Here is an 11,627-nt window from a genome sequence, read left to right as displayed (position 1 = left end):
TAGCATTCAAAGATATATACCTGACTGCGTTTCACGCTTCCCGGCAAGTGTAGATTATGTAACCGTAATGTTTACCAAAAAACGCTGGCGGCGAACGCTATGCATGGCGGCGAGATTTCTGATAGAAACGCGGCCTCTCACTTGGGCCGCGGATGCGCGGAGGCGAGCGCCATCTGGATGGTGGTGCAAGGAACCGAGCGCAGCGCGCCGCTCTATGAATGGTAGAAGTGCTTGAAAAGGGGTTTGTGTACGAGTTTCGGCGTAACAGAATTATGCTTTCTCGTATATCGGAATTACTGTCCGACTCTATCATGTCTGTAGGACGTGTGCACGTAGTATTTTATGTTTTTTCTGGCGCATTTTACTTTGATAAATTTAATTATGTCAGTAACGCCTGTGTGCTACATGGAGGGCTTACGTGGTTCGGTATGCGTGGTTCGGTGTGGATTTTCGCTCACGAGACAGCCGGCACCAGGCGCCCACACCAGATTTTCTGCGACACGGGACCCTTAACGCCCTCGCATGAAGATTACGCGGGGAATGAAATTAGGAAATTTGCAGGTGTAAGTTGCAGTCAGCTAGCGCAAGACTAGGGTAATTGGAGATCGCTGGGAAAGGACCTCTTCTTGCAGAAGGAGGAGGAGGAGCAGGAAAGAACTTTATTGTGCGCCCTGCGAGTTGGTGGGGAGGGCCAAAGGCCCCGCCTAGGTGACGGCCAGGAGTTCTTGGGTCCTGGCGGCATCCTCGGCGCGCTGGACGGCCCATCGTTGATCTTCGAGGGCGGGGCATAGCAGCGCGGCTTCCCAGCGCGTGCGAAGGCTGCTGCTAGATGCCGCGTTTTCTTTATTGTTATTTATCCCTAGGCATTCCTATAATATATGCTCCAGGAGACCTAAAAAATAAGCCGATCACAATGATGATGACAGTTGTACAGCAAGTGACAATATTTGAATGAACAAGCAGCAACTTAGCATCCAGCGAACTCTCCTACGGAAGTAAATGTCGTATTTATTGCGAAGAACATATTATATCTCTCATATTGTCACATGAAAGCTAAAGCTGGCATTAGCACTCGTACACCGCCTTAAAGTGGACTCGCCCTTGGAAAAACAAAACGCATGTGCATGCGATGGACGATTTAATCACCGCGAGAGTTTGCTAAATGCGCGCCATGACGTTTCAGCTGAGCGCAGAACAGGAAAAGCGATGCTGAGAAGTTTTATGTGACTATTTTGTCGGCAGCGGCGTCTGGATTCCAGCCCAGGTCAATGAGGACGCGACTTCTCGTCGACTACAGGCTTAAACGCCCGGCTGGGTGGAATCGCTCCCGTACTCTTTCTTTCTTTTTTCCACGGGAGAGCGCGGTAAACTGTCTCGGTCTCGGGCAGTCGCAGTGGCTGTGGATTTGGGCAAACCGTACTGGGCCTGCGGCTGTCCGCCTCTTTTCGAGGTGGCCGCAGAAATTTGGAGATGTGGCGAAGGCGGCGGCGCGTCTGGCTGATCCCGCTCACGGAACCTAGTTGAAGAAGAAGAGGACGCCGGTTATTGCGAAGCAGCATTTCCTTTTTTCTCCAAACACAAAACGTTTGCTTTTAAACTCACACGCCCAAATTGTTAACTCCCCTGTTATCATTATTATTTTAGGCACCTAATTAAACCGCCCGATTCTTGGCCAATCCCCCACTGTGGGTATGTGCCACGGCCACTCAGGACAACAACAACAACAACAGCAGCAGGCGCTCTGGATGCAGAGATTGTTTTTTTTTTCTTCAAAGCAATATTTCAGGTGTCTGGAAGTGGCACGAAGTATATCGCTTTCCAGCGTTTCGTTGCACAAAAAGATAATTTGACTTTGGAAAATTGTATTTCGGGTTTATTCTCAACGGCTCGCTTAGCCATTAGGGTTAGGCTCGGCCAGGTGGTACGGATGACGAGGACCCTATGGAGCCTGGCCAAAGCAACGTTGAAGTACGACATCGTGAGTCAAGCTGCACCGTGTGCGACAAGCACCTCTCCCAGACACGAAGTGCCGTAACTTTGATATAATTGTTCGTCTCCTTGTTTTGCCCTTCCCGCACCCACCAGTCAACTACTTTCACAGACCAGCGATTCTCTATGCAGTACGTATCACCTCAGTTCTTCTTTTTAATTTTTATAATAAAGTTGTGTTATTGCTGAAAAATATGACGCAAAGTGGACGACACACCAAGAAGCACATACCCGTTACTTTATCACACAGTAACAAACCGCCATGTAATCAAATTATGCCTACTAACAGAAAACCATCCCGTTTGTGTGGTCGTTAATTCGTACGACTGTATGTCAATAAACCTACTGCAATTCATGCAAAGCGAATTTTGGAGCGCACGCAGTCGGAGGTGGGAGCAACATCCGTAGACGGACAATAACGGCGAAAATTTTGCTAAATGCGCACTGACGTTTCAGCGTAGCACAGAAAGACGCAGTAAGGCGCAGTAACAACAGTATAGCGGCCTCTCGCACTTTCGCTATCCCACTGCCGTAGGTGCATGACGTCACAGTGTACCATCGGTGTGGGAAGCCGGTAATTCCACTGCCGGCGTTCCTCATCGCACCAGCGTTGTGACTCGCCTGGTACCGTATTCACTAAAACGTTTATTTCTTTCTTTTTACGCGGGCACCGTTCATAAAAGCTGGTGCCCGCCAATCCTGATGCTGGTCATATCGTTGGCAAACGTAGCCGGCTAATGGCGAACGTATCACTTACGAACAAAAAGCGTTATGAATGCGACCACGGGTTTCAGCACGGATTCTGTATACCTACAGCAGAACGAAAGTGCTCACGTATAGGCTTCGCTGCGTCTTTTCGCCTCCACCTATTGCTAGAACACCGGGTGTGGATATCGAGCGCAACGCTAAATAATTTTATCACTTTCAAGACTTCACCTTCGGGAGAACCTGCCAGTCTTTAAAAGCCAATAGCTTCGTTTCACTCCTCTGCCCGTTTTCCGGGCGATCGTTGGTTGGTGATGGTGCGACTTCATGCCGCGGATACCAAGGCCCTTATGAAAATATCTTAGCTGTAAAACGCTCATGGAAGGCCTTTCCTTTTGGGATGATACATATGTATTCAGAGGGGGTCTTTATTTTGGGCATAATTTTACATTGACAAGGGCTGCGCGAGAAATATGTCCTGCAGATTGCCCAGAAACCACTCAAATTTACGTTTTGTTGGAAGAAAGCTCACGTCTGGAAGAGAATGCTCGACACCGGTTTCGGACTTTCTGCGGCGCAACTAAATTTAGACGGCTATATGAGCCCCTAGCTTCCGTTGTGCCATCTTTGGAGTAGGGAACAGCAATAGAAGGAAACGTGAGCGACGTGAAGTAGGCGAGAAGTCAACGTGACCAAAAGTGGTGCCTGTTCCCTGCTGTGCTAACACATCGAATTAGGCTGCATCTCTTGTAAGTACCGAGTGAAACGCAATCGCAGGGAGTTAAATACGAGAGACCCAACCTGTCCTTGCTCATTTGCGCCGTGTGTCACCCGCATCTTCCCTGCGTAGTGTTGTATGCATCTGACACACGCGTTGGTGTTTACTGGAAACTACGTTCATTCACTACTGAACGACGTATTCAAAGCGTAATTGAACACCAGAGACTGTTCTAGCACTAATAGAAAACATCTCTAAACCATAAATACCAAAAGCGAAGATAAAGAAGTAGTATGGCATCATGTACTCATGGCTTATCGCTGAATGACATCTCGATTTAATAGGTTTCTTCCTTTAGGTAGTAGGACTTGTTTATGTGAACTGCCAGTGAACTAAACTAATATACCATTCATGCAGAAAGATAGCTAATGCCTCTTATCCACAAACAATGGAAGGTCTTGCTTCCCCGAAGATTTACGTCGGTGGCTATTCTAATTTTGTACCAGCCATGTCTTTTAACAAAGGATTGGTAGTTCGTGGAACGCAACTAAGAATTTAGAACGTGTACAAATACCATTCCCTGTGAAATGGGTAACATCAATGCTAGTGAACTTCGCCAACTTTAACTATATACACAACATAGAGCATATCACACGAAAGCCATTTTCTCCCAATTATGTATTATAGCTTGACTAAAGCAACGGAAAAAAAATTTTCAATGCAGTAGAGGGGAAGACGGACACGGCGCTGACTATTAATTTTTTATTCACACAATTTAGAAAGTCTCTCTGCAGGGCCAGTTATTACCTCGCCTAAATTTGTATTGTAAGGTATGCAGCTGCTCCTCGGCGCTTTCTAATATTAGAGTGATTGATAGGTGCAAAGAGAAGGCGACACTTCAGATTCGAGTAGGAGTTTATGCTCAGGTGGGGTAAATGGTGTGTCGCTGGACCATATGTCGCTTTCGTGCCTTTGAGATAGAATATCTCAATGCGCATCACTAAATAGAGCTTTGCTGTCTTTCACTTACGCGTTTTCCTTTTTCTGCCTCGTGTTCGGGTGTATATTTGTGTGATTAATCGACCACCATCTCACTCATCTCACCATCCTTGTATGCACCCTGTATTCTTTACCCATATACGCAATACGAGATACCTTTTGTGGTTCATCATTTTACGAAATTGTTTCGTTCAGCGAAAGCGTTAACGTATTTTCGATGCTACCATCTACAACTGGAGCCTCGAGAGATAACGAGTGCCCGAAACTTTACGTTAATGTGCAGATTCTTCTTTATTTATGCACAGTGGCTGTGAACTCATGGTTTGTGTTGCATTTACCATTATTTGTTGTGGTGAGTATACGCCTTTTTTCATTTTTTGTTGCACACCGCTTCTTGTGAGCTTTGCTTATTATTGTGTAGGCATAGCCGCTGAGCCCCCACGGGGGGTAACGAAGGCATCCAGGCAAGGCGAGGAGGAGGTATGGAAGAAAGCCTTCGCGCATTCAGCCACAGATGGTTGAGTTGACATTTCACAGCTTTGGTGTGCGACATTTAGAAGAATAATTTTTGCCCGGGATCTTTTGAACACTTGGGCGCCTCTTTTAATGTCACCAACAGAGGGAAGATACACCCATAGAGTACGACTGTATTTGACTAATTGTCCTCTCCGGAATACGACGGCGGAGCCTCATGGAGGCTTTACATATTTTTGCGACGTCCCTTCACGGCTACGTCACTCATTGTCCAAATATTTGCGCATAGGGACGTTGAAACCCATCGCTTATTATCGGTGCCACGTCCAACAAGCGCCCCCTGCTCTAGACGCCGAAATCCAGCACCTCCTGTTCTATGCTTGGCGTCACTGCCACGCACCTGGTAGTAGACTCGGGCCTGGTGCACCCTGGGCGTGTGAAGGTCCTCGAACTTGGGCATCCGTATCGCCTCCTCGTACGTGGGCGGGCGCTCGGCCCACCACTGGGGTTCGGGCGCCGGGAAGGCCGCCGCCAGGCCTTCTTCGGCCAGCCCGGGGCTGGACGGCGGGCTCGGATCGCGCTGCACGGGTGCCGGCCGACGCCGGCGAGCCGCTGGCCACAGCGACAAATCCTGGGCAGCGACGGCCGGGTTTATCGCTCACCTTCCGCCGCGATGTCGAATGTGAGTTTACAGTCATGTGGCAAGTTCATCGTGATGTTACTACATTTACTTTGCGGAATAAAAAAAAAATTGTTGGAAGCCTGCTCAACACGAAGCCTCGAGTCCAACCAAAGTTCAAAGAACAGCAATGACGTGCGCCATACGACACCATAGAGAGCGTCACTATAATAAGGGAGCACAGAAAGAGAATTTGACACGACAGTTTTTGCTCGTTCCTCTAACTCGTTACTGATAGGCGAGAACAATTGAGTTGCCAGGACAAGTCGTATTTCTAGACCTCGGGCATGCATGCGAAAAAAACACAGAATAAAGCCACGGAAATAATAGTAACAAATATGTACCAGATCCGCGCTGATAATGATGATGATAATTATTATTGACATGACTTTTAAAGGGCCCCTCACTAGGTCTGGCCATATTGAGTTGACAAGCGTTGAGCATACAATGTGCGCTAACGATCGTGCCTGTAAAGAATTACATCGCTGCGCGGCGTGGAAAAGTCTCAAATTTCAATCCAAACACCGTTTCCCCTTACTCTCGCGGCGACCATGCTCCAAGCCGGACAGTGACGTAGTCGTGTCCCTGCGCCTACGTACTCGTATCTGCAGCGGGAGGTTGCTCGTGGTGACACGTGACTTCGAGAATTATTCAAGGCAACATATGTTATTTGTGTGATTTGTTGGTTGAAGTTTAGAGAAATAATAAAACACAAGACGGAATGTATGCATGTTTTTTTGTTTTACTTCGAACCGAAGAAAGAGAGATGTACTTCCGCTTCGTGTTCAAGCACGTGACAACCTTGTTCAAGCGCGTGACCATGCTCTGCGATCCGCTTGTTTTGCCTCAGTATTCGTGTAGCAGTGAATACGGCCAGTCATGTGTCCTTGTGCACAGCGCGGAAAATCGTGCGCTGCGCGATACCAGACAATCACAACAGCTCGTGCGCAGTACCACATAGAAAAAAAAACGAATAATAAAAAATAAAAATAAAAAAGGGATGAGAAAAAAAAGTGGAGGTGCGGCCCGTGACGTATGCGTCACGCGATCCTCGAGGTCCGGTATGGGAAAAGGCAGGCAAGGAATTTCGCTTCCGGAGACTAGACGAGGCGACTGGAGAGAGTGTCTCGCTGTGCAGTGGAGCTCGCCTTCTGAAATCATGGGTTCGCGGCACTGAAATATTTCTATCTCGGCTAGTAATGAGCAGAGTTGAAAAATTTTTTGTGGAAGAACGCTCCCTAGAGGACACGTAACGACTCCCAGCGTATAACCGAAATTTGCTATGGGGCTTGGTGAAGTGCCCTTTGCAACCCGGCGGCGACAAATAGACACCTAGCCCACTGATCTAATCAGGATTTACTGAATCTATTGCCGTCTAGTAGTTCGCCTGTGTTATCTCGATCTTCCATTAGAAACTCTATGTCTATATTGTACCGCCACCTACGCTTAAAGCGACTCCGATTTTATCTATGTCTTCCGTGCATCAACCTCTTTTCTCCTATTCATCCTTGCATTGGAAGTACCAGGCAGTGCCACTCCTCGCCATGGCGGTTTTCAGTGGCGGTCGATAACACGCTTATGGATAGCTGAAATGCACAAATGCTCAATAAAGTGTACTGGGTCATGGCCGCCACAATAGCGCATTCATTGAAGCACCTCACGCAAGAAAAGGGAGATGTTGGTTCGACTCCCACCTGTCGTCACTTGTGTTTTGTGTACTTTCATTTCCCGTTTCGGTAATGTTTCTACGTGTCAAATACACACAAATATTATTTACCCTTATGCTTTCTCTTACATTATTGTGCGATTTCTTCATGTGGTTCTAACAAAAAAAGAAAAATCAAGGCCCTCAGATTTCCTTAAGTTGCAAGCACGCTTCTTTCCTTTTTGGTTTGTGATACCGCTACAGCTTTCTGACGATTAGGTAACTACGCTTATACGTTGTATATAGCATCATTGTTTTGCCGTATACGGAAGCGCTACCGAACTGGTCAAAGCAAACTATGGCGAGGAAAGTATAGTTCGCTAACATGGTGCAGCAGTCGTATATACCTATCTATTGCTCACAGCTTATGCTAGCGCACCAGTTGCCAACTGAATGGAGACGCAAAATTTTTAAGATTGCACAAATTAGAAGAATATGCGGGACAGGAATCATCACTACCCCCGCTTCGGCGGGATCTCGTCAACGCAACCAGCGAACGCCAAAATGCGCACCGCCGCCGAACACTCAGCCCACTCTCAAACAGAACAGAAGGAAACACTAAGAAAGTACGATAGGCGTCCATAACACGCTTCGTCTGTGTCCACTGCTCTGCTCTCTTCGTGCTTTTCCTTTTGTTTTTTTGTGCGCCAGTACAATGATCTCGGATCATTGTACACGCTTACAAGGCTTGCAAGCCCACGCTTACAAGCCTGCAAGAACGAAACACTGCTGACGACGGCTTTCGGTGCTTCGGTCAACGCGACGGTACTGAGCATCCAAGCCACGTGTAAGGAGATCGACAATGTCGCGGTGTTGCCTCAAAAAAGGTGCGGCCTCGTTCACACCAGGTACAACTGTCGCGAGGAACAGGTAGGCGCGCACTCTATGTATATATATAGTCTGCTTCGCGGTTGCGGCCTCTAATGCTACCACGACCGAGACCTGCGCGCCAGTGCGATCCAGTTCCTGACCTGCGGCGCCCTGGGCGTCCTCCTGCAGACGGCGTCCATGAGGAAGAGCAGCGGGGCCGGCAGGACGAAGAGCAGGCCGACCAGCAGTCCGCCGGCGTGCTCGGCGGCGCTGGTCTTCTGGCTGCCCGAGCTCAGCAGCGACGCCACCGTCAGCAGCAGCAGCCAGATGATGCCGGCGAGGAAGAACACCTCCGCCAGGAACGACAGGCACCGGCGCGCCTGCAGGTGCGGGAGCGCCATGGCCGCCGCCGCCCCGACGTCACACACCGCCTGCCGCGCACGTCGTCGTCTTCTTCACCGGCGACTGGGCATGGCTGTCGGAGCCAATCTCGGAGGCGAGCGAGCAAGCAAGCAAGCTAGATATCGGCCGGGATTATGGCCGTAGGCGTAGTATAGTAGTAATGCGGCGATATTCGTCGTAAACTGGTCCTCTTCGGCATACCAAGCTTCAAGTCACGTGCACTCCAAACTAAATATTCTTTTACAGAAGCCTAACAATCTTGCTTTAAGTCTCTGTAGTGCTCTTTTAAACGCTATTAAATATTGAGTTTGTTGGGGGATACAAAACAACGTGCACTGAAACGGTAATATGGTACATTGTACTGGGTAGCACAAAAATGACGCATACCCACTATGTTACATTCGGGAAGAAGCGAATGCATGCATATATATATATATATATATATATATATATATATATATATATATATATATATATATATATATATATATATATAGCCCTCTATAACAAGCGCTAGAAACATTTCTGGAAAGCAAAATAGCTGGAAAATACCAATGCACTAATAGTTCAGCAAGGGAGCCTGCCTAAGCGAGTGAGTCAATAAACTTTTATTTGGTCCAGCAAAGCGCGATAAAACGCGCATCTGGCTAATCCCACGACGGGACTGACAGATCTAGTCTGCCGGCCCGATCGCGGGCGCGCTGGACGGCCAGGATTTGATCCTCAAAGACGGGACTAAGCCTAAGCCAAAAATAACTTTATTTTTTTCAACTGTTTAGCGGATGTCGTTATGACGCTGTTCACGAGGGAAGACTCCCAATGATCGGATATCAGGCACGCAAAGGTTCCGGCAATAGATGAAAGTAGCACTTCTGATTTCCTTAATGATGATAAATGACACTAAATATGATGATGACGGTAAAAACGAGTGGTGAATCGTCTCAACATCACTACAAAATGGGCGCAGGCATAGCCTCCTAGTGTACATGGGAGGCTATGACGCAGGGCATAGGGAAAAAAATACTACGCATGATCATCACGTGACAACTGTAACAAACTTCGCCAGAATACGAAGCGGCAATTTCGGTTCACCACTTATGCTCTGGACACGGTTACGTTAACGTGCCTCGGCGCACCACATTATTCAGCGGCTGGGTTTCACGGATTACGGCGCGTGCATACCTGAAGTCGCGTTCTCGGATTTTGCGCCAATACGCTAATACATCTGCGAAGCGACCCAATCGGGTCATTGGTGTTTTGTGATTCGTTGCGATGCGGTTTGGGAGCTGTGACCGGCATTCCAAACTTAGCCCCAGACCCCACCATTGATGTTCGTATGGTATACGTATGTTTTTTTCATGTATTTTGGAGGTGAGATGGGGATCTTAAATTTGGCGCGCGTTAGCGTCTGCATTTGCACGCACCTTTCCTAGATGGCGCCAGCGAATCACACGACTCTCTCGATTGCGTGTGTTGCCTGACCACATCTCGTCGTCTGCGCTTGCTAGCAAGCGATACTAAAGAACTTTACCGCTACTGATACGGCGCCATTCTCCCGTGAAACCACGCTGTTTACTGCTACTATTGTTGAAGTTTGCGATAGCACATTTCTAACAAAAGCACGGACAGCTGCGCGAGAAGGTTGAATGCGTATAAATAATTGAATAAATAAATTAATTAACTAATGCTTTATTACGTATACTAAAGATTGCTGAGAGGTAGCGCATTGTCTTGTTTCTTCTGTTTGTTTTCCTCTTTAGCGCTGTTTCACCATTTTCGTCTGTCGGTCGGGCTAAGTGTACTATTCGTGATGAAGATGATGATGAAGATGTGGATTTATTGGCAACCCCTTTGACACGGCCTCAAGAGGGCAAGTTGGACCAGTTGGTTAGGATTCATAGTAAGGTTCGTTACAGCGCAACACAAGACAAGGACAAAAGATGGTATAAAATAACGACACGGCGCTGAACCTCAACTGGTATTTTAATGAAGATATGTTGAAGATATAGGTGCCAGTTCACAACCATGAAGTGCACGAGACCCAGAGACACATCGAGTCAACTGTGACCGACTGACGCATAATCGAAATTATATAGTAAAAATATAGTCATATACAGACTTTTGCCTGTCGCAGTTTAGCTCAGCAAAGTGTCGATAGATATTTTGTAAGGCTCAGCGGCTTCTCTTGTCAATTGGCTCGTTTGTTCATAAATTACATCAGTTTTTTTTAATAGGGGCGAAAAATGCACGACTTGCAGTGTTCCGAGAGATGAAATGGCGCAACCCCTGGAAGAGATAGCTCATGCTCCCCAAGTCTAACATTCACACAGCGCTTCGTTTGCCTTACGTACTCTCTACCACAAGATAATGGAATGGCATACACAACCTGCTTATCACAAGTGTTGTACCCATTCACATTGTGGACAGTGCACGTTCGTTTTACTTGCTTATCCTTCAGCAAATTATCAACTAACGGGCACATGCGTCGTATCTTATGTTTCGCAGAAAAACGAACATCAATGCTGTACCTTCAACCGACGTCCTTAAGCCCATGCGCCAAGTTGTGTACATACGGAACTACTGCGTTCTTCCTTTTTTCTTCTAATTTAGTTTTACCAACGTGGTCGTTTATACTCTTGACGCCACGAACCACAGTTTCACTCACAGATGAAATAATCACTGTGTAACCAGCGTCCATGGAGTAAACGATATACCTGGTCAGCAAAGGCAGACTTCGAATTTTGAAAACACGACTTCTCTAATGCAGCATTTAGGATAGTCTTCGCCATAGCCCGCTTCACTACCTTATAATGACCGGATTTATAATTCAAAACGGGCTTGAGACTTGGGATCATACTTACAGCACACATGATTTTTACCAAAGGTTAACCTCAGGTCTAGTAACTGCAGTTGATGATCTTTAGGGATTTTCGAAATAAAATCGAGGCCCATGCTGTGCTGCATACCGTCAAAATTTCATTAACACCTTCGCGGTGAATGTCACTATTAAAAATATAACGAAATCATCAACATAGCGGAAAGCTTTATTGGAAAACTTCGCAAGGTGGCCTTCTAGTTGTCTATCAATATAACCTAGACAAATGTCACTAATAATAGGAGCTACACACGAGCCAATGCATACCTCC

At 47.1% G+C, this 11,627-nt stretch overlaps 1 protein-coding gene across 1 annotated transcript; it reads right to left on the bottom strand.

Moving 5' to 3' along the window:
- Nucleotides 1-988: 988 nt before the first annotated feature.
- On the bottom strand, nucleotides 989-8,553 carry LOC135901547 (uncharacterized). The gene is made up of 3 exons (XM_065431385.2): nucleotides 8,241-8,553; nucleotides 5,286-5,516; nucleotides 989-1,516 (listed from the first exon to the last, which is right to left on the bottom strand). The coding sequence occupies exons 1-3, from the start codon at nucleotides 8,478-8,480 to the stop codon at nucleotides 1,508-1,510; spliced, it is 480 nt and encodes a 159-aa protein (XP_065287457.2). The 5' UTR covers nucleotides 8,481-8,553; the 3' UTR covers nucleotides 989-1,507.
- Nucleotides 8,554-11,627: the final 3,074 nt, after the last annotated feature.

This window comes from Dermacentor albipictus, chromosome 8 (assembly GCF_038994185.2).
Source record: "Dermacentor albipictus isolate Rhodes 1998 colony chromosome 8, USDA_Dalb.pri_finalv2, whole genome shotgun sequence".
NCBI classification, from domain to species: Eukaryota; Metazoa; Arthropoda; class Arachnida; order Ixodida; family Ixodidae; genus Dermacentor; species Dermacentor albipictus.
The sequence above is the reverse complement of the archived record's forward strand: the minus strand, read 5'-3'. Positions and strand labels throughout refer to the sequence as shown.